The sequence below is a fragment of the Hippopotamus amphibius genome, chromosome 1 (assembly GCF_030028045.1).
Source record: "Hippopotamus amphibius kiboko isolate mHipAmp2 chromosome 1, mHipAmp2.hap2, whole genome shotgun sequence".
Classification (NCBI taxonomy): Eukaryota; Metazoa; Chordata; class Mammalia; order Artiodactyla; family Hippopotamidae; genus Hippopotamus; species Hippopotamus amphibius.
The window spans coordinates 214,951,737-214,975,152 of record NC_080186.1 but is presented as its reverse complement, the minus strand read 5'-3'; the positions used below and the strand labels follow the sequence as shown (position 1 = coordinate 214,975,152).

Here is a 23,416-nt window from a genome sequence, read left to right as displayed (position 1 = left end):
CATATCTTGTTAACTGATTCTCTATGGGTATTAAAATTAGGGTTGTTATTTAACTTATCTGTATTTGCTAAATTTTCTATAAGGAAAGAGGGAAATCAGTCCAGTGATTATCTTTTCCCTGTTGCATCATCAATTTATTCCTTCCTCTTCATCAGATGGTTCCATCAGCAAAAAAGTTTATAGTTTCTCTCATCTTTAAAAAAAAGAAAAAGAAAAAATCCCTTAACCTAACATTCCCTTCCAGGTACCATTCCATTTCTTTGCTCCCCTAAACAGCAATATATACTAACTACAACTCTCCTTTCTCTCTTGAACCCACTCCAGTCAGGCTTTCAGCACTGCAACTAACCTGCTTGTCAGGGTCACCAAAGACCTCCAAATTGACAAATCCAAAACCCACTGGACAGTACTGTAATTGCCTTACTTGACCCTATCTGACACAATTACTCCAGGAATGCCCCAGTGATTAGTACTCTGACCGCCTCACTTTCTACATTCACTCCCTTAATGTCTCACCCAATCAGGGTACTGAATATCCTCTTATAACCTTATGGCTCCAAAACTCATATCTCTAGCCTAACTCTTCCCTAAGCTCCAGACTCACATATCCAACTGCCTGTTTAATATCTCCACTTGGATGCCTAATAAGTATCTCAAACTTAACATGCTCAAGCTCTTGAACCTCTTCCCCCTTTAAAAAATTCCTCTTTACACAATCTTCTTCACTTCAGTTGATAACAATTCCAAACTTCAAGCTGTTTAGGCAAAAAACCTTGTGTCCATCCTTGGTATCTTGTTCTCTGACACACCACATCCAAACTATCAGCAAATCTCATTGGCTCTACTTTCAAAATATACCCAGAATCCAACCACTGCTCTCCACTACCACCAATCTGAATCAGTCATTCCCTTCTCTTGCCTGGGTTACTGTGGTGGTCTCCTTGCTGGTCTCCCTGCCTCAGATCTGCGGTCTATTCCTAGTTCAGGGGAGAAAGTGATATGTTAAAAACAAAAGCTGGATCATCTCATTCCTCTGTTCAAAACCCTCCAAATGCTTCCCTTCTCACACATTCACTCTATCCAGACATCCTGGCCTCTTTGTTGATACTAACAGGTCAGAAGTTCTCCTGCCTCCGGGCCTGAGCACATGTAATTCCTCCTGCCTGAATACTTCTCCCCAGACGTCTGCATGTCACTCCCTCCCCTACTCCAGGTAGTATTCTCAAGGATCTTGTCCTGACCTTGCTATTTCAAACTCAACCCAATCTCCACCTAAACTCTCTATCCTCTTTCCCCGCCTTATTTTTCTCTATAGCGCTCCTTGTCATCAAATGACTGACCATATATGGACTTACTGCCTATCTTCTTGCAATTGGAATACATGCTCCATGAAAGCATTTTGTCCACTGATTGATTAATCCCCAGCACCAAGATAGTACCTATAGCATGAGAAGGCACTCATATTTGTTAAATCAGTAAGTTACTTCCATTTTTTTAATAGAAAAATAATTAGAAATGAATAAACAGGTCCCAAGTATCCTACAGACCATAACCTTTTTGAAAAAAGAAATATATCTGGCACACAACAGGCACTTAACAGTTACTGACTGCCTTCTAAAATGCCCATTCTGCTCAAAACCTCCCAACAGTTTCTCTTTACACTCATAGTAAAATCCAAAGTCCTTACAAGGTCCTACACAATCTGGCCCCAGACCTTCCACTCTACCCCTTATCCCTCTACCCCATAGTCCTAAATTCCCCTCTCATTCTTCGTGACCACATCCTTAACCTAGGCTTTAAGAAACTTTAAGTAACCCATTTCTAGAGTAAAGCTGAGTGATGGGTAGCTCTGCCAACCCATGATATTGGGACCAGCCTTATTCATAAGTCTCTCACTTACCCAGCTGCCATGTTAACTCACTCAGCTACAGGATTAAAGACACTGGCCTTCTAATTAGGTCAGTTCCTATCAGCAATACAAATAATCAGCCCATCAATAAGCAGACATTGACTATAAATTGTTCACTTTTGCAGATCTATGAACTCTTTCCAGCTGACATGCTAAATAAGTCTTCCCTAAGTATACAAACCAAAGAATGTTATTCATAATAATGTGAAATATAGGAAAATCATTTCCTTCTTGATTATTCTACTTTGGGCTCTTCACTTTAAATTTTGAATTTGGACTGCAGACAATTTGTTTTTGTCAGTAGTTCATTTATATACACAATTGCAATACTGTCAAATTATTCCACTATAATACATTTGTCATTCCACGACCATTTGTAACTTTTCTGCAGTAAAAAAGAACATTTCAACCGACCATCTGTCTGATTTTTTTTGGTTTTACTCATTCAGTTCTAGTAATGTTACCCTAAATCCTAAATAGTTTTAGAAATAATATCTCACATCTTGGGACTTAATGGTAAGGCTTAAATTTAAATATTCCAGATTTTCTCCTTGGATTTCACAAAATCAGTGATCTTAAAATAACATATCCTATATCAAGGGATGAATATTTTCTTGGTTGAGTATTTAAGATAGATTGTAAAAGTCAGAATTGACTCTCCTCCAAGAAGAAATGCAAGCTAAGCAAATAAAATGGAACACTGTTATAATCTGTTAGAAAGTAAGGACTCTGCAGTATTTCGTCCATTTTTTGCTCAATGTGGTAAAATCTTATTTGATTTGAAGTATACTTCAAGAATTAAATTATAGGAACCCTACTGCACCACTAAAGTGACAATCCTTAACCTGTGTAGTCAGCCCTTTGTAGAACCAACAATCTTACTTATGTGAAGACTAAAACAACTAGTCCATCTAGCTAGGAACGCACTGCAGATACCATTACATACTTTCTTATTTTCTTAACAGCCATCTTGAAACAAGTGACATTTACTTAGTGAAAGATCAATAAAACACTGAGATTGGGAGTTTCCTGGCAGTCTGGTGGTTAGGGCTCGGCACTTGCAATGTCGTGGCCCGGGTTCAATCCTTGGTTGGGGAACTAAGGTCCCACAAGCCACGTGGTGCGGCCAAAATAAAATAAAACATTGAAATTGCCTTATATTTTATATATCTTTTGTAAATTAAAAAATTAGGGTCCAATTTACATATATGGCATAGCAAATACATCAACATCTCCGTAACTAGATCTAGTGACTATAAATTCCAACGAGCTAAGCAGAATTAATAAGAGAGTAGTTACCAAAACTGGAGTTATTAGAATTCAAGGGAATTAAATCTTCAGAAACTGAAGATGATGACAAGGACAACAGTATGCTATGGAAATCATTAATGAAGTGTATTTTCATACTGGCAACACTGGACTCCTGCGCACAAGAAAAAGGAATTCACAACGAGGAGCCTGTGCCTCTTCGTAATATGCTAACTCAGGGCTCCAACATTTTCAGCATCTCAAACTAAAATGTGTTTGACATTTCAAAATTACAGCATGTCCATTTTCTTCAGTAAATCATTGTTTACAAAAATAAAGGCTTATAATAAATACCTTTTGGTAGGTATATCACATTGAAAAGTTGAGAATTATTACACAATTTAACACCAATTATATACTTGTATTACTTGTATTAGTTCACATTAGCCTTATCTCACCAATTAAATTCTTAAAGGCAAGATAAAGATCTTATAATTGTTTCATATTTTTCTGCTGAAAACACAGAATTAACTATACTTATGGTATAATCCCAAATTTGCAAATAAAGATGTCTTTGAAGAATGGTATAGACTTCAAAAATTCTGATTGTAAAATTCATTCAACACCTATATGACAATTCCAAGTCAATTAACCCTAAGCACAACAAAAACTCAAGCAATGACAAACAGAAAATGGCTGTTTTGGACCTATATACAATTAACTTCAGGGTGATGCTTTAATAGGGATACCAGGCTAGGTTTTCCCTCTGTATAAGGTCCCCAGAATCCAGTCATGCTTTATTTTTTAACTACACCGGCTAAAGAAACAGTAAATATTAGTAGAACTGGAATCATTCAATTGAGTAAAGGACCTAAAACATTTATTATGCAAAATTATGAGCCAAACACTTTGGTAGGCACCTTCACATAAATTATACCATGTAATATTAGGTGAGTATGTGAAAGATTCTTCTATACAATATACAACAAATATTCAATGAGTCACTACAAAATGAAAATACAGAATGATTGAATGATAAAGGTACCAATGAAAATACTAGGAAAAGTAAAACAAAAGTAGAGTAAGCTTTGAACAACTGGAACTATAAAACTGCTATATCAAAAAAATTTTAAATATGATGTAGACTCTAATTAAAATTATTATAAATAAAAAATGGGGGAAAAAAAGTTTAAAACTTCATACGGAGACACAATGACTCTTTAAAGTATGTCTAAAATAATGTGATATGGAGTGGCCAATACAGTAGAGTAGGAAGATCCTGAGCTCTCGTCCTCCTATGGACACATCAGTATTTCAACTCTTTATAGAGCAACTAGCGATGAGAATGACCTGAAGACTATCAGAGATCTACTACAACTTAAGATATACAGAAGGAACCACAACAAGATAGGGAGGAAGGGCAGAGATGCAGTATAGTCAAGACCCAAAGCTCCAGGTAGAGGACCCCAAAACAGGAGGATAATTACAATTGGAGAGGTTCTCCCCAAGGATCAAGGGTTCTGAGCCCCACATCAGGCTCCCCAGCCCAGGGGTCCTGCACTGGGAAGACAGGCCCCCAGAATGTTTGGCTTTGAAGACAAATGGGGCTTACTTTCAGGAGAGCCAGAGGACTGTGGGGAATAGAGACTCCACTCTTAGAAGGGCACATGCAAAATCTTACATGCTCCAGGACCCAGGACAGAAGCAGTAATTTGAAAGGAACCTGGGTTAGTCCAACTTGCTAATCTTGGAAAGCTTCTCAGAGAGGCAAGAAGTAACTGGGACATATCCTGGAGACAGACACTGGCGGCGGCCATTTTGGAGAGCTCATTTCACATGGATAGTGGTGCTGGCAAGTGTCATTTTGGAATCCTCCCTCTAGCTTGTTAGTGCCAGGACCAAACCCACCCACCAGCCAGTCTGCACCAGTCCTGGGACACTAGACCAAGCAGCTAGCTGGTGGGACACAGTCCTACCCACCAGTAGGCCAGCTGCCATAGGAACCCCTGAACCCCCAGCTGCCATGGGACCCAGCTCTGTCTACCAGAAGGCCCAGGATCCAGCCCCACCCACCAATCGGCCAGCAAGAGCCTGGGGCCAGCAGCCAGCCAATCCCACCCACCCCACCCATCAGCAGGCCAGCACTAGTCCTGGACCCGGCCTCATCTACCAGGGGTTGGGCACCAGACCCGGGTCCTAACACCCTACAGCCAGCTGTGTCAGGACCCAGCCCACTCACCAGCAGTCTGGCACCAGCTCCAGGACCCCCTGGGCCTGGGCCCCACCTACCTACAGGCTGACACCAACCAAGAGTTTAAGGTACAATGTAAAAAAGACAGTCTCTTCAAAAAGTGGAACCAGGAAAACTAGACAGCTACATTGAAAAGCTGAAACTAGAACATTACCTCACAACATATACAAAAATAAACTCAAAATGGATTAAAGACCTAGATGTAAGACTTGAAAACCTAAAACTTCTAGTAGAAAACATAGGCAGAACACACTTTGACATAAATCATAACATTTGCGGGGGGGGGGGGGAGGGGGGGCTGTCTCCTAAGGCAAAAGAAATAAAAGCAAAAGAAAATAAATGGGACCTAATTACACTTACAGGCTTTTGCACAGCAAAGGAAACCATCAACAAAACAAAGAGACAACCTACAGAATGGGAGAAAATATTTGCAAATGATGTGAGTGACAAGGGATTAATATCCAAAATATATAAACAGCTCAGAGAATTCAATATCAAAAAAAAAAAAACCCAACTCATCAAAAAATGGCAAAGACATGGAGAAAAGGGAACCATCGTATACTGTTGATGGGATTGTAAACTGCGGCAGTCATAAGGGTACAGAGGTTCCTCGTAATGTTAGAAACAGAACTATCATATGATCTAGCAATTTCACTCCTGGGTATTTTCCAAAGAAAACAAAAACATGAATTTGAAAAGATATATGCACCATAAGTTCATTGCAGCATTATTTACAATAGCCAAGATATGGAAGCAACCTAAGTGTCCACTGATAGATAAGTGGATAAAGAATACATGGTATGTGTATACAGACAGACAGACACATAGACACACACACACAATGGAATACTACTCATCCATAAAAAGGAAAGAAATCTTGCCATTTTCTAAAACATGTAATGACCAGAGAGTATTATGCTAAGGGAAATAAGTCAAAGAAAGATATACACAGAATCTAAAAAACAAATGAACGAACATAACTAAACAGAAACAGAGTCACAGACACAGAGAACATGTGGTTGCAGAGGAAGGCCAGGAGAGGTGGGTGTACAAACTTCAGTTACAAAATAAATGAGTCACAGGTATGAAATGTACACTGTAAAGAATATAGTCAATAATTATGTAGTATCTTTGTATGGCAAGAGATAACAGCTAGACTTTTTATAGTGATCATTTGGAAATGTATAGAAATATTGAATCACTATGCTGTGTACCAGGAACTAACACAGTGCTATAGGTCAATTATTCATCAAAAACAAAGAAACAAACTTCGAGAAAAAGAGATGAGAATTGTGGTTACCAGAGGCACAGAGGCTGGGTGCGGGGGAAATATAGTCAAAGGTACAAACTTCCAGTTATAAGTAAGTACATTATCTTACAACTGGGGATGTATTATACAACATGATAAATATAAATAACACTGCTATACTTCATATGTGAAAACTGCTAAGCAAATCCTATGAGTACTCATCAGAAGGAAAAAAAAAATTTCTATTTCTTTAATGTTGTACCTATATGAGATGATTGTTGTTCACCAAACTCACTGTGGTAATCATTTCATGATGCATGTAAGTCAAATCATTATGCTGTACACCTTAAACTTATACAGTGCTGTATATCACTTATATCTCAATAAAACTGGAAGAAATACAAAAACAAACAAAAATAAACAAAACAATGTGTTACTATTAATAAGGCACTGACATCTGGGACTGTAAAAGGAAAATCAAAATGGAGTCCGTACTGCTGAGAGCTCCCTAAAATGGACCAGGGAGGCCACTGAGGAAGTATGACTTATAGACGGCTCAGCCCGGATGGAATCTGAACTTTGAACACTTATTATCTTAACATAGGTATCCAGAATATCTGCCCAATGTTCCAGAAACTCAAAATATTTATCTGACCCTTACCCTAAAATAACTCGTGACAGCCTGTTCTTTAAGGACAAATACTTCCTTGTGTCATGGTCAACTATAATTCTTGCCAGACAATTTAACAACCTTGTCGCTTTCATCTTTATAAGCTCCTGACTCTCTTCCCCTGCACAATGTCAAACTGCAATTCTTAAGACCCCAAATAAATTATTTTATTTGAAGCTTTCTGCATTTTCTTGTTCCACAAGACTGGTTTATCTTTATTTTTAATAAAGTTAACTCAAAAGCATCCCTATAAGGAGGTTACTCTCATTCAGATGCATTTCTGTATGCCCTCTTGAAAGGGAGAAAAAGCAGTGGAGATAAAGCTAGATTTGCTGTAATTAAACATAAACCAGAGCCCCATGTAAAATTCCTAGTGGACTCCACTGAGAAACACTGATATTAAAGGTTAAAGGGTTATATGTAATGTACTTCTCATGGCTGATATCAGCTGACAATAAATAAAATTTAAGTTAAAAAAGTAAGCTAGGCCTTATTTGCAATGCAAATACACGATGTAGTACTGATTATATCATACTACATGATGCAGCATGACAACAGAAAAGGACGCAGCCCTCTGGGTCTAAATCAGCTCTGTGAATCTAAACAAAGGAAAAGTCCACGCCAATTTCAGCAGGGACTAAAAACACTACCTTGGTTACCTTTTCATTGTTAAATCCAATGGCCTCTTTTCAGCCTTCATTCTATTTGCCTTCTCTCTGGCAATTCCTAATATAGTGGACCATTTCCTCTTACCAACTTCCCCTCAGCTTCCTTTTTTCTTTTAACCTTCCTCTGGTTTCCTACCCCTCTGAGCACTGTCTCTTTTGCTAGTTCATCTTCCATTCACACCTTAAATGTTGGTGTTCCCTAGGGTTTTGTCTAAACTGCCTTCTCTCCTAACCAGAAAAATTCTCCCTGGGTGATTTCATCCATTTCCATGCTTAATTACTACTCACAATTCTAAATGCTGACGCTTTAATCTATATTTCATCTAAACATGCATTTTCTTTTGCAGCTCTCCTGGTTTATGTATACTTTGCCTGAAGAACTCCCCCTGTTCTCAACCTGGCAAAAATCTTCTCAGGCTTTATGACCTAAAATATCACCACCTCAGTGAAGCTTTCAACAACTTTTCCAAACAGTGTTAGTTACTATTCTAGTTTAGAAATCATTTTTCAACTATACCATCTTATGAAAAACTCACAAAATAGGCACGTATTATCATACCCTCTAGAAATGAGGACACGGAAGTTTGAAGAGATCAAGCAACTTGAACAAAGGAACATTACTACAAGTGGAAAACATCAACTTAAATCCAGGTCTTCTCACTCTAGATCCAATGCTCTTTCTAACACACTGTGATGTTCTCAAAAGAAAAGACATTTGGAAATTTAGCAGTTTTGCCATTGTTAAGAAAAACTAATTAGTACTGTTTCTTTCTAGAAATTAATTCCTAATTAAATGTTTAATCCAGAAACAAAATTATTAAAATTAATTTTTTAATTATACACACACAGCCAAACTGGTTAAAAGTAGAGTTTAAAACAAAAGAAAAATAATTGAGGCAAAAACTAAAAACAATAAAAGTTTACAACAGTCTCAAAGGAAAGGGTTACAAAAAATTAATTCTTTACATTTCTAATAAAGAAATTGCAAATCTTGACACCAATCATCTAATACACAGGCTTGATTAACCAATAAATGATGTATAAAATCTGCTTTCATAAAACCAATTAAAACTCTCTAACTTTGGTTTTATTTAAAAGGGGAGGGAATAAATAAGATTGATAAAGATTAAATTCAGAAAACAAAAATCATCAATAATCCTGTGACTAGGAAGTCATTAGGCATCCTTGAGATGGTTAGTGAAGGATCAAAAGACATAGAGCTTTAGGACAAGAGGCCAAAGAACAGAACAGTAGGAGTTAGAACAACACCATTTTGCAGAAACTTTGGTAAAGACTGGTTAAAGAGATTCATTGATGGTTGCTCAATATAGGGGATCGTGACTCTAATGAAGAGCAAAACATCTGCATGGTCTCAAAGTGTCCCCCCACAGATAGATTATTGGGGGAAAAAAATGGACAACCCTTTAACTGGGAAAATCAGCATCATAAAGATGGGCACCCTATGCTACCCGACGCAATAGTCTAAGAAGGTAGTATTGTAGCCTGGCACATATAACATGAATCTAAATGTGAGGAAACACCAGCAAACACAAGTTGATTAACACATTATAAAGTACCTGGCTTGTATTCTTCAAAAGTGTCAAGGCAGTAAAAGACAAAGGCTAAGGAACTATTCCAGGTTAAAGGAGATTAAAGAGATAAGAGAACTAAGTGAAATACATAATCCTGGACTGGATTTTATACTAGAGAAAAAAATGTTTAAAAAAAATTAAAATTATTTATTGGGACAAAGGACAACACGGGACTACAGACTGTAGGTTGTACTAATGTTAAATCTTCTGAATATAACAGTACTGCAGTTGTAAAAAGAGTGCTGCAGTTCTTAAAAAATACACACTAAGGTATGAAGATAAAGGGACATGACATATACAACCTATTCTCCAATGCATCAGAAGAGATAATATGAATGTGTGTGTGTGTGTGTGTGTGTGTGTGTCAATGGAGAACGAAATAAAGCATTGCAGCAATTTTTTTTAACTTGGTGAATCTGCATCAAGAGCAGTTCTCTTACTCTTGCAACCTTTTTACAAACTTGAAACTATTTCAAAGTATTGGTTAATCATCAAAAATGAGAGCAGAGGGGGTGGGTGAAATGGGTGAAGAGAGTCAAAGACACAAAGTTCCAGTTATAAATAAGTCGGGGGATATAATGTACAGCATGTTGACTATAGTTTATAACACTGTATTGTATATTTGAAAGTTGCTAAAAAAGTGAATCTTGAAAGTCCTCATCACAGGAAAAAAATTGTAACTAAGTATGGTGACAGATGTGAACTAGACTTGTTGTGGTGATCACTTCTCAATATATAAAAATACCAACCGAATCATTATGTTGTACACCTGAAACTAACACGTTACATGTCAATTATACTTCAATAAAAAAATTAAATAAACAAATAAATAAATAAATAAGAGCAGAGGATCAGAGTAAGCTTTAAGTTTTTTACATAAATTTTGTCATTTGGGTTTTTAAAAAGGCAAGAAATATCAACCCTTTTATAAATGAGAGAATGCAAGCTCAAGAGATTAAATGACCAAACCACTTCTAGAACAGGGGTCTCCTTGTTTCTGTACAACCCCATTAGGCTGCAAAAATGTTTCTAATTCCTGAAAGCATCAAGGTCATACACTGTCTACAACTACTATTCGAAGTCTTAAACTTTTAAATAAGTTGTATGCATTCTCTAATAAAAGCACAATAAACTTCATTAAGTAGTATGCAGCATATCCAAGTGCTAAGAAAATGGACTCCAAGATTAGATTGTCTGGGTTCAAATTCAGGCAGTACAGTATTCTAGTTTTGTGATCTTGGGCAAATTAACCACTTGTGCTCTAATTTCCTCATGGCAAAGTGGGATGAAAGAAGTATCTTTGGGTTGCTCCTCGATCCTCTGTGACACCTGAACATCACAGCATAGTTTCCCATAAGCCATACTCACAGCCAAAGGGCTGTTACAAGGACCAAATGAGATAATAAATGTAAATTACTGTGCAGAAGTACTCAATAAATGTTAGCTATTTTTATTTTAAATCCAACATGCTCAGTCACCTCAACAGCACTGGTCATAGTCAAAGCCACACATTTTTTTTCCAAACCAGGCCCAAATCTGACAAAATAGGAAATGAAAGGCTCTAAGAGAAAAACATCTTAGAAGTTCACAAACCATAAATCAGTTGTAAGCATACCACATGCAAAACAGACCTCTACAGACTTATAAGTTAATTCAACAGTTGAAACATCTGCTTATAGAACAGTAGAGCTGCAACAAGCAGCAGAATGAAAAATGAAAAATTAGTTATATTACTTTTAAACTTTTCTAACCTGAGAATAATCAAACAGAAAAACTCTATTTCGTACACTCCAAACAGGATTTCAGTTAGCTTAGTATAGTCAAAATGTAATCCCAATTTCAACTACTAGCACTTTCCATTATGCCTTTTAAAATAAATTTAAAATTTAACTTTCTGACACGGCAAAGCCACCAGTGCAGTTACTTTACCTTAATTTAGCATAAATCTAGTGTCAGCCTATTATGTGTCCATAGTGTTTAGTTAGTACTGAAAGATTAAAAATAAGAAAAATGTAAAAATGATTACAATAAAATACAAAGTTACTAGAATTCCGTAAGTTTAAAACCACTCCCTCTGCCCCCCAAAAAAGCAATGGGGAGGGGTGTTTTCTTTCCCTTTTCCGGTGGTACTTACAATACTCTTAATAACTTTTCAAAAAACCAAGTATACATTGTTTAGTGTTCTTTTTTTTAATTCACACTATTAATTTGTAAAATTTTACCACTTGCTCAGAGTAACACTAAATATTCTCTACTCATATGCTTATTACTGTGTTTGGGATTGGAGTGGGGTTTTTTGTGGTTTTTTTTGTTTGTTTATTGGGGGGTTGTCTGTAGTGCAAAGGACACTGCCCCAAAACATTAGTGTTTGTATAAACCAGCTTGTCCATTCATAAAGCACCTAAAATACCTCCTTGCTCCTCCACTCGAGGGTCACAGAAGTTTCCCATAATCCACACCCACACTCTGTAACCTTCCCTCTCAACTCCCTAAGCACGCCTCCAGGTGTGATCAAGCAAATATTAAACTCGCTTCAAGTGTGGGTTCAAAATTCAGATTCCTGTGCCCCAGCCCAGACCAATTCAGCGTCTTTGGGGATGGCACCTAAACGCTCCAAATGGTTTTTTCACCAAAGTTTGAAAACGACTAGAGACCCCTCCACACACTCATCCCGAACTCCCAACAACTCCCACCACTCGCAACTGATCCAGCTGCGGGGAACGCTACCGCCCGGCTCCGGGGAGGTCTCAGCCGCGACCCCACCCCTCTCCCCCGAGCCCCGGCTCCTCAGTCCCGTCCCCGCACCCCAAACCTTTCTTCTCACTTCTTCATATCGCTGCTAAAGAGGCCGAAGGCGCCGGAGGGGGAAATGGTTGAGGCCGCCTCCTGACCCAGCTCCGTCGCCTCCCCTCCTCCGGACTGCTCATTGTAAGCGAAGCTGTTGCTGGACATCGCTGCGGTGCCGCCGGGCGTCGGGCTGGTCCCGCCGCGGGTTCTCTCTGACGGGCTCCCGTCCGCGGGACGCCGAACAAAACTAGTTCTGGTGCGGAGGGGCGCGCGCAGGCGCTTCCGGACTCGTCACGGCTCCCGGAGCCGACCTGGCGGGCCACCCCCTGCGCATGCCCAGTGTGCGGGCGGCCGGAGCCCACCCCCGGCCGCTCCAGGGCCTGCCAGGAACTCCCTTCTCCGGGTTTTTGAGGTAGCTGAGAGGCTCGGACCCAGGCTCTGCGGAAGGCAGGCCCTGCGCGTGTTAGAGACCAGATTTCTAAAGTTTTTTTTTTTGGAGGCAGATACCCTCATATCTATTTTGATCCCTTAGGAGGTTCCCGGAGCCCGGACACCTCTTTGTGAGACTCCTGTTGTAAACCAGTAGCTTTCAGATTTCTCCTGAATCGTCAGTTAACACGTCAGATCAACTTTCCTGAACATATCAGGATTGCTTTTCCTCTTTGTGCTGGTTTCTGCTCCTCTCCTGCCAGCCAGCTTTGTATTACTTTCACGCCTGCCCCAGGCAACCTTTTTCACAGATCTCTGCATTTAAAGGAAAACCTCTAGGACCCAGTCTTTGAGGATCCACCACCGGCCAGATGTGATCATTACAGTGCAGTCTTCAAACGAAAATCCTGGGGCCACTGGTTCCAAGGAGCTAGGGCTTCCTACTGGAGTCTGGCTACCGAAAGTAAAATAAAATAGCATGGAGTCGTCTCACGCACCAGGAGTAGCCTATCATCTGGACATCTCCTTCCTTTGTTCTTCCGCTTGTGGTCACACTAAAGTCTGCTGGAGAGTCAAGGCAGAAAGTTTCCTGGCCCCCGAGTGGCACCTGAGAAACATTTCCAGGAGTAAGTTCCCCCAGCCTGACGTTTCAGGTGATTTCAGATCCTACCCTACACTTTCCCTACTGCTTCCCCCTTAGGCAGACTTTGAAACCTAGAGCCCCTAAAAACTGTCAGGGGACTACTGAAACACAATCTGGGGAGGCAGCGCCTGGGTGGGGGAGGGGAGAATGTTGCACAAGGATCAGTGCGTGGTCCTCACCTCCTCTAATGGCCACACTGAAAACAATGAGGTATCACTATGTACCTACTAAAATGGCCAAAATCCAGAATACTGACAGCACCAAATGCTGGTGGGGATGTGGAAAAAGAAACTCATTCATTGCTGGTGTGTGGGAAGACATTCTGGAACCTTTTTGAAACATTGAAAATGAAGTATGTGGGCCGAGCGATGGGATTCAGAATGTCCTGCTTGAGCAGTGGAGGAGCTGAGGGTGCGGGGCGTGGAGACTAATATCACCCTGTTTGGTCCTGAGGCATGGCTGGTTAGCCAAAGACGGGTAAGATTCCTCAAGGGAGGAACAACCTAAGACAGGCACAGTGCAGAGGGGCCAACACGGGTGGGGCGCAGACCCTTAATCCTTTTGAGAGAGGTCTCCTGCCCCCAGGGCTGCTTTGCTCTCCACGCCCAGCTCAAATCACGACCCAGGAGGCAAACAAAGATCATTGCCCCCAGTCATGTGAGGCCTTTGATTGTTTATGGGATTAACCTGAGAAGTGTTGCCAGGAAACAAATAAAAGCAACATGGGATGAATCAGCAAGGCTCTTGATCCTAGAGGTCTTGAGTCCCCCGGTCCCATCTTTCTCTTCAGTCTGTGTCTGTGTGTTCTTCAAGCTTGCGGCACCCGTCACTCACCTCGAGTCGCCGAGTTGATCCCGGCACTGGTGGGAATGCAAAATGGTACAGCCACATTGGAAGCTAGTTTGGCAGTTTCTTACAAAATTAAACATACTCTTACCATGTAATCTAGCAATTGAGCCCCTTGGTATTTATCCAAAGGAGCTGAAAACTTATGTCAGTGCAAAAATCTACGCAGATATTTATAGCATCCTTATTCATAATTACCAAAACTGGGAAGCAACCAAGATGTCCTTCAATGGGTGAGTGTATATGTAAACTGTGGTGCATCCAGACAACTAAATATTATTCAGTGCTAAAAAGAAATGAACTGTCAAGCCGTGAAGACATGCAGGAAACTTAAATGTACATTATTAAGTGAAAGAAGCAAATCTGAAAAGGCTACGTAGTCTGTGATTCCAATTATGAGACCTTCTGGAAAAGGCCAAACTATGAAGACAGTAAAAAGATCAGTGGTTGCCAGTGATTGAGTTGAGGAAAAGTGGGATGAAAGGCCGAGAATAGAGTATTTTTAGGGCATTGAAAATACTCTATATGATACCATAATGGTGGACATATGTCTCCAAACCCATGGAATAACACCAAGAGTGAACCATAATGGAAACTATGAACTTTGGGTGATAATGATGTGTCAGTATAGGTTTATCAGTTGTAACAAATGACCACTCCAGTGAAGATGTGGTAATGGGGGAGGCTGTGCATGTGTAGGGGCAGGGCATATATGGGAAATCTCTGTATCTTCCTCACAATTTTGCTGTGGACCTAAAACAATTCTAGAAAATAGAATCTTAACAAAAAATAAATAAAAGATTATTTTTAAAAGAAAAGCCACGCTGGGACTTCCCTGGTGGTGCAGTGGTTAAGAATCTGCCTGCCAATAAAATTAGAAGTGAAAGAGGAGAAGTTACAATGGACACCACAGAAATAAAAAGCACCATAGGAGACTACTACAAACAACTATATGCCAATAAAATGGACAACCTGGATGAAATGGACAGATTCTTAGAAAGGTATAACCTCCCAAGACTGAATCAGGAAGACATAGAAAATATGAACAGACCAATCACAAGTAATGAAACTGAAACTGTGATTAAAAATCTCCCAACAAACAAAAGTCCAGGACCAGATGGATTCACAGGTGAATTTTATCAAACATTTAAAGAAGAGCTAACACCCATCCTTCTCACACTCTTCCAAAAAATTGCAGAGGAAGGAACAATCCCAAACTCATTTTATGAGGCCACCATCACCCTGATACCAAACCAGACAAAGATACTACAAAAAAAGAAAATTACAGACCAATATCACTGATGAATTTAGATGCAAAAATCCTCAACAAAATACTAGCCAACAGAATCCAACAACACATTAAAAGGGCCATGATCAAGTGGGGTTTATCCCTGGAATGCAAGCATTCTTCAATATACGCAAATCAATCAATGTGATACACCATATAAACAAATTAAAGGATAAAAACCACACGATCATCTCAATAGATGCAGAAAAGGCTTTTGACAAAATTCAACACCCATTTATGATAAAAACTCTCCAGAAGGTGGGCACAGAGGGAACCTACCTCAACATAATAAAAGCCATATATGACAAACCCACAGCAAACATCATTCTCAATGGTGAAAAACTGCAAGCATTCCCTCTAAAATCAGGAATAAGACAAGGATGCCCATTCTCGCCACTGCTATTCAACATAGTTTTCGAAGTCCTTGTCACAGCAATCAGAAAAGAAAAAGAAATAAAAGGAATCCAAATTGGAAAAGAAGTGAAACTGTCACTGTTCACAGATGACATGGTACTATACATAGAAAATCCTAAAGATGCCACCAGAAAACTACTTGAGCTAATCAATGAATTTGGTAAAGTTGCAGGATACAAAATTAACACACAGAAATCTCTTGCATTTCTATACACTAACAATGAAAGATCAGAAAGAGAAATTAAGGAAACAATCCCATTTACCATTGCAACAAAAAGAATAAAATACCTAGGAATCAACCTAACCAAGGAGGTAAAAGACCTGTACTCAGAAAACTATAAGACACTCATGAAAGAAATCAAAGATGACACAAACAGATGGAGGGACATACCATGTTATTGGATTGGAAGAATCAACACTGTGAAAATGACTATACTACGGAAAGCAATTTACAGATTCAATGCAATCCCGATCAAATTACCAATGGCATTTTTCACAGAACTAGAACAAGAAATTTTATGAGTTGTATGGAAATGCAAAAGACCCTGAATAGCCAAAGCAATCTTGCGAAGGAAAGACAGAGTTGGTGCAATCAGGCTTCCTGACTTCAGCCTATACTACAAGGCTACAGTGATCAAGACAGTATGGTACTGGCACAAAAACAGAAATATAGATCAATGGAACAGGATAGAAAGCCCAGAAATAAACTACGGTCAACTAATCTATGACAAAGGAGGCAAGGATATACAATGGAGAAAAGGCAGTCTCTTCAATAAATGGTGCTGGGAAAACTGGACAGCTACATGGAAAAGAATGAAATTAGAACACTCTAACACCATACACGAAAATAAACTCAAAGTGGATTAAAGACCTAAATGTAAGGTCAGACAGTATAAAACTCCTAGAGGAAAACATAGGAAGAACACTCTTCGACGTAACTAACAGCAAGATCTTTTTTGATCCACCCCCTAGAGTAATGGAAATAAAAACAAAATAAATAAGTGGGACCTAATGAAACTTCAAAGCCTCTGCACAGCAAAGGAAACTATAAGCAAGATGAAAAGACAGCCCTTAAAATGGGAGAAAATATTTGCAAATGAATCAACAGACAAAGGATTAATCTCCAAAATATATAAACAGTTCATGCAGCTCAATATCAAAAAAACAAACAACCCAATCAAAAAATGGGCAGAAGACCTAAATAGGCATTTCTCCAAAGAAGACATACGGATGGCCAAGAGGCACATGAAAAGCTGCTCAACATCACTAATTATTAGAGAAATGCAAATCAAAATGACAATGAGGTATCACCTCACACTGATTAGAATGGGCATCATCAGAAAATCTGCAAACAGTAAATGCTGGAGAGGGTGTGGAGAAAAGGGAACCCTCTTGCACTGCTGGTGGGATTGTAAATGGATACAGCCACTATGGAGAACAGTATGGAGATTCCTCGCAAAACTAAAAATAGAATTACCATATGACCCAGCAATCCCACTGCTGGGCATATACCCAGAGAACACCATAATTCAAAAAGACACATGCACTCCAATGTTCACTGCAGCACTATTTACAATAGCCAGGACATGGAAGCAACTGAAATGTCCATCAACAGATGAATGGATAAAAAAGATGTGGTACATATATACAATGGAATATTACTCAGCTGTAAAAAGCAATGAGACTGGGACATTTGTAGAGACATAGATGGACCTAGAGACTGTCATACAGAGTGAAGTGAGCCAGAAAGAGAAAAACAAATATCGTATATTAACACATATATGTGGACTATAGAAAAATGGTACAAATCAACCAGTTTGCAAGGCAGAAATAGAGACACAGATGTAGAGAACAAACATATGGACACCAAGTGGGGAAAGCAGGGAGGGTTGGGGGGTAATGAATTGGGAGATTGGGATACCAAATAGTATACTCTAAATATATGCAGTTTATTGTCTGTTAACTGTATCTCAATAAAAGTTCTTTAAAAAAAAAGCAATCATAAAAAATGGAAAGTCTACCTTAATTATTAGCCAAATTCAAAAGCCACAGGTATTGCAAATCCAGTCATTAAAGTTTAAATGACTGGATATAAAAAAAAAAAAAAGAATCTGCCTGCCAATCGAACGTGGGTTCGATCCCTGGGCCAGGAAGACCCCACATGCCCTAGAGCAGCTAAGCCCATGTGCCACGAGTGCTGAGCCTGCGCTCTAGAGCCTGCAAGCCACAGCTATTGAGCGCGTGAGCCACAACTATTGAGCCCGCATGCCACAGCTACTGAAGCCCGGGTGCCTAGAGTCCTTGCTCTGCAACAAAAGAAGCCACCACAATGAGAAGCTTGCATACAGCAATGAAAAGTAACCCCCACTTGCTACAGCTAAAGAAAGCCTGCACGTAGCAATGAAGACCCAATGCAGTCAATAAATTAATTAATTAATCGAAAGAAAGAAAGAAAGAAAGAAAGAAAGAAAGAAAGAAAGAAAGAAAGAAAGAAAGAAAGAAAGGGAAAGAAAAAGGAAGGAAGGAAGGAAGGGAGGGAGGGAGGGAGGGAGGAAGGAAGGAAGGAAGGCAAGCCACACTGTTACTTTGGAAACAAGCACGGCTCTGTGTGGTGGAGGAGAGAACACCCTCCAAACTTCATATTCTGGTCAAAACTTGGCAGGTTTTTTATTCAACTGTTGGCATACCCCTCCAGGGATGAAATGATGGAGCACCTAATATATGTTGTTGTCAGTATCAATGGTATTGATCAACTTATGGAATTTCACCTGCAGATGATTATTCCTGCTGCTGCTGCTGCCGCTGCTGATACATACTTAATACATGGCTTAGTATGCACCGAGCGTATAAATGATTTTCATATGCTAATTCACTTAATAGTAAAAGAAGCTAAGCTTTGCTTTCCTTTATCTGTGAAATGAGGACATTGATATACACATACCCTAGAGACTCTCTGGCATATATTCCTGGGCATAGAATTTCTTGGCTGTAGATTATATGCACCTTTACTGAGTATCCTAAATTGTTTTCCAGTATAATTTTAACAGTTCACATTCCCACCGCAATGTATGAGAAATCTTCTTTCCTCACATTCTCAGTAACACTTTGTTTTCTTAAAAGTTTTTATCATCATCAATATGAATGAATATTATTTTATTGAAATTAACTCATTTTTGTGTTCATAATGAATTTAAGCATGTTTTTGTGATATTGTTCTATCTGCATTTCTTTTCTGGGAATTGCACATAAAGAAATTTACTCAGTTACATTGAGTAGTTTCTTTTCCTTATAGATTTGAAGTTCTTTATTCATGAGTCTGTTATGTTTAATTCACTCTGATTTTGTTTGGTAATATTTTAGTATTTTAATTTTTTCATGCGGACTAGTGTAGGAGATTGAACTACATATTTTTTTTTTTACATTGTCCTTGAATGGTGTGGGTATTATGATCATATATTCCTCAAAATACTTGTTGAGTAACTTTCTTTTTCTCTTCTCTGGATGATTATGTATAAGATGCAAAGCATATATTCTTTGGGAAAACAGATGAAACTTTACCACTGAAAAAATATTAGAGAGTTGACAAGAGTAGACTTGAATTCCCTTAGTGCCTTAAGAATACTGTAACAGAAGTATTCTTACAGAAATATACAAAACATGTAAAATAGTAACTACATAGGTTGAGATGTAGTGTTCCCATCTCTTCAGAATTCAAAAATTGTTTATATAGTCATGACACTTTCTGACGGGAAAAAGGTCATGCTTCCAACCAGAAGAAACATCAGCTCTAGTTGAACCAAAGAATTATTCTTTGATGCCTGTTACCAAGCCAAAACCAGATTTGTCTGTTTCCTATTCACATATATAGAATCTCAGGATTATAGATAAATATGCTGTTTTTTCAAAATGATTTTTTCCCTAACATTTTAACAAAACCTTTAATGAATTTTCTGATTTCAGCTTCTGTTCATCTGAACCCTCATGATAATAGGTGTTAAATTTGGTATATATATTTTCAAACTTTTTACTAAGCATAGAAAAACAAATTATACATGTGTATATTTTACCAAATGCCAATTAAAACTGTATCATCATTCTGCACCTTATTTTTTCTTTTAGTGTATTATGGAAATCTTTCCATGCCAATATATATGGCTGCCTCATTGTTTTAAACATATACATAATACCTCGTTCTATGGGTGTACCTTCATTTGTTTAGTTAAGTCTGTACAACAACATTGCCTATACGTGTGTTTGTACACTAGCATCAGTTTTTCTGTAAAGTAAGATCCCAGAAATCCAATAGCTAAGTCCAATGATGTGCACACTTAAAATTTTAATAGATAGTGCCAAATTTGTAACCCAAAGGAGGGTACCAGTTATCTCTTCTATGAATATTCCTCTGTTTCACCACACCCCTTCCAGCAATGAATATTATAAAACTTTTTAATGTTTGCTCATCTCATTGGCAAAAGTAAATAATAAAATCCTCATTATTGTTTAAACTTCCATCTCATTTGTTATCATTAGGATCCATATAATAATGTGTTGTCCAAAGACTCTTTATGACCCTAGTCATAATTTTACTGGAAGAACACATATGAACCAGGGCCTTCTCAAGGAAACAAGACTGTATGATTACCCCAAATGTGATGGAGTTAAAGTATACATTCAATGGCCATTTGAATTTTTTCTATTAATTATGCAGAGCTGGCATTTGCTTATTTTTAAATGAGTTATCTGTCTTTTTTATTTTCGGGCACATTATAGATAATGAATGTTAAACTTTTCTCTTTATTTTCTAGGAGAATGTAAGTTACAAAAATTGATTCAAAAAGCTGTAGGAAACATGAATACATTAAATAATTATAGAAAAAAATTGAAAATGTTGTCAAAAATCTGCCACCAGAAAGATACGAAACCAATGCAGTTCTATTATGCCTTTAAGGATTTCTAATTTCTGTTACATTAAATTATTACTGAATTCTTAAAAAGAAAAAGACAAAGCACTTCCAACTTCATTTTGTAGGACTAGCATTCCTGATATCCAAGCCTGATTTTTTAAATAAAAAAAAGAAGAGCTATAGACTTTCTAAATAATACACTAAACTAACATTAAAGGAAAACATAAAATTACCCAGTAGGTTTTACATATAGTAAAATAATTTTTAACATTAAAAAACTTATTACATATAATATATATATAAATAGATATTGGAAATGGATTTAATAATACTTAATCAGCTCTTCTGATTTAAAGTAATATTTAAAAACCTATGAAATGGAAGGAAATAGTGTTACCATTATTATACATACACAGTAGTCCCCACTTGTCCACAGTTTTGCTTTCCATGGTTTCAGTTACCTGCAGTCAACTGCAGTCCAAAAATATTAAGTGATAAATTCCAGAAATGAACAATTCATAAATGTTAAATTGCATGCTGTTCTCAGTAGCGTGATGAAATCTTGTGCTGTCCCACTCTGTTCTGACCAGGACATGAATCATCCCTTTGTCCAGCATATCCATGCTGTATACACTACCTGTTCTTTAGTCACTTAGTAGCCATCTTGGTTATCAGTATCACAAGACTTGTATCCAAGTAAACCTTATTTTACTGAATAGTAGACACAAAGTGCAGTAGTAGTGATGCTGGCAATTTGAATATTCTCTTACTGGGCCTAATTTATTAATTAAATACTATCATTGCTATGTATGTATAGAAAAAAACATAGTGTATATAAGGTTCAGTACTATTCATGGTTTCAGGCATCCACTGGGGTTTTTGAACATTACCATGGATAAGGCGGAACTACTGTATAAATGTCATATATATAGATTATGTTAAAATACCTCCACAAAACATACAAAGTAAAACACATATTCATATTTAATAGTGAAATAGGAAAGTATTCCAACTAGAGTCAGAAAAAGAACAGATATGCCTAACAACTCCATTACCATTTAATACTCTTCTATAGATTCTAGATAATGCAATGAGAAGAAAGATAAATAAATAAATAGTGGAAAAGGTTATAATATTTACAGATACTATGATTATCTTGCTGGAAAATCTAAGAGAAAATTATTAGACCTTTATGTTGATTCAGCAGAGTGGCAAGATTCAAAATCCAATTGCACTCCTACACTCCAATAATATGTACTCATGAAATGTTAAGTAGTCTTTAAAAAGGCTCTATTCCACAGCAGCAACAAATAAGCCTTAAGAAATTTACAAGACATAAGTGAAGAAAAACTATAAAATTTTACCAAAGGGTGGGCAGTGGGGGATTGACCTGAAAAGAGAGTCTGTGTTTCTGGATAGGAATATTCTAGTGAATCTATATATTTAATGCAGCTTCCATCAAAATTTAAGTTTTTTACCAGACAAATTGAATCTAAAGTTTATCTGGAAGAATAAATGCAGCTTAAAGCAAGAAACTGGGGGTGGGGGGTGGGGGTGGGGTGAAGTATAGCATGCTGAAGGAATTACCCTACCACTCATGCAAATGTATTATAAAGTTATCGCGATTTAGAAGTTTGGTAGTGTCTCAAGAATCAATAGACTGATTGATAGAATAGAAACAGACTAACTCTGAGTATTGACATTATGATAAAGTTAACATTTCAGAACACTTATGAAATAACGTATTACTGAATAAATGGTACTGGGAAAATTAGTTAACTATAGGGCAAAAAATAAAGTTAGATTTCTGTGATCATTTCTGATGACTGCTGTAACAAATTACCACAAATCTAGCAGCTTAAAACTACATAAATTTATTCTCTTGCAGTTCTGGAGCTCAGAAGATTGAAATCAAGGTATACTTTCTAAAAAATGGGCAGGGCGACTCCTTCCAGAGCACTAGGGGATAACATCTTCCTTGCCTGTTCTAGCTGCTAGAGCTGCATTCCTTGCATTCCTTGGCTCTTGGCCCCTTCTTCCATCTTCAAGGCTAGCAGCATAACATCTTCAAAACTATCTTTGCTCCTTCAAAACTCTTCACTTTGCCTTCTCCTAATCTGTGACAAATCTTCCTCTGCCTCCCTCATGCATGGACATTTGTGATTATATTTAGGACCTACCCAGGTAATCCAAACTAATCTCCTCATCTCAAAATCCTTACTTTACTCATGCCTGCAAAGTCACTATTGCCATCTAAGGTAACATTCACAGTTTGTAGGAATTAGGATTTGAATATATTTAGGCGTTATTATTCAGCCTACCACAATCTCTAATTCACACAACCTAAAAATAAATTCCAGATTGATGAAAAACCACAAAACTTGAATAAAGTTTAGGAAAATATTTGCAGGATTGAGGATGGCTAAGGATTAGGATAAAAAAGACTCTCGGCATAAATCTAGGCTAGAAACAATAAACACATATTTATAAAACAATACATTTTATATAAATAGTTTTA

At 38.0% G+C, this 23,416-nt stretch overlaps 1 protein-coding gene across 1 annotated transcript in view; it reads right to left on the bottom strand.

Annotated features, from left to right (window-relative positions):
- The window catches only part of AP3B1 (adaptor related protein complex 3 subunit beta 1), a 246,442-nt gene extending 233,759 nt beyond the window's left edge, over positions 1–12,683 (bottom strand). Inside the window, exon 1 of the mRNA XM_057740597.1 lies at positions 12,412–12,683. Within this exon, the coding sequence (XP_057596580.1) occupies positions 12,412–12,539 (128 nt within the window). The 5' untranslated portion in view covers positions 12,540–12,683. The remainder of the gene's footprint in view (positions 1–12,411) is intronic.
- Between the last annotated feature and the right edge of the window lie 10,733 nt (positions 12,684–23,416).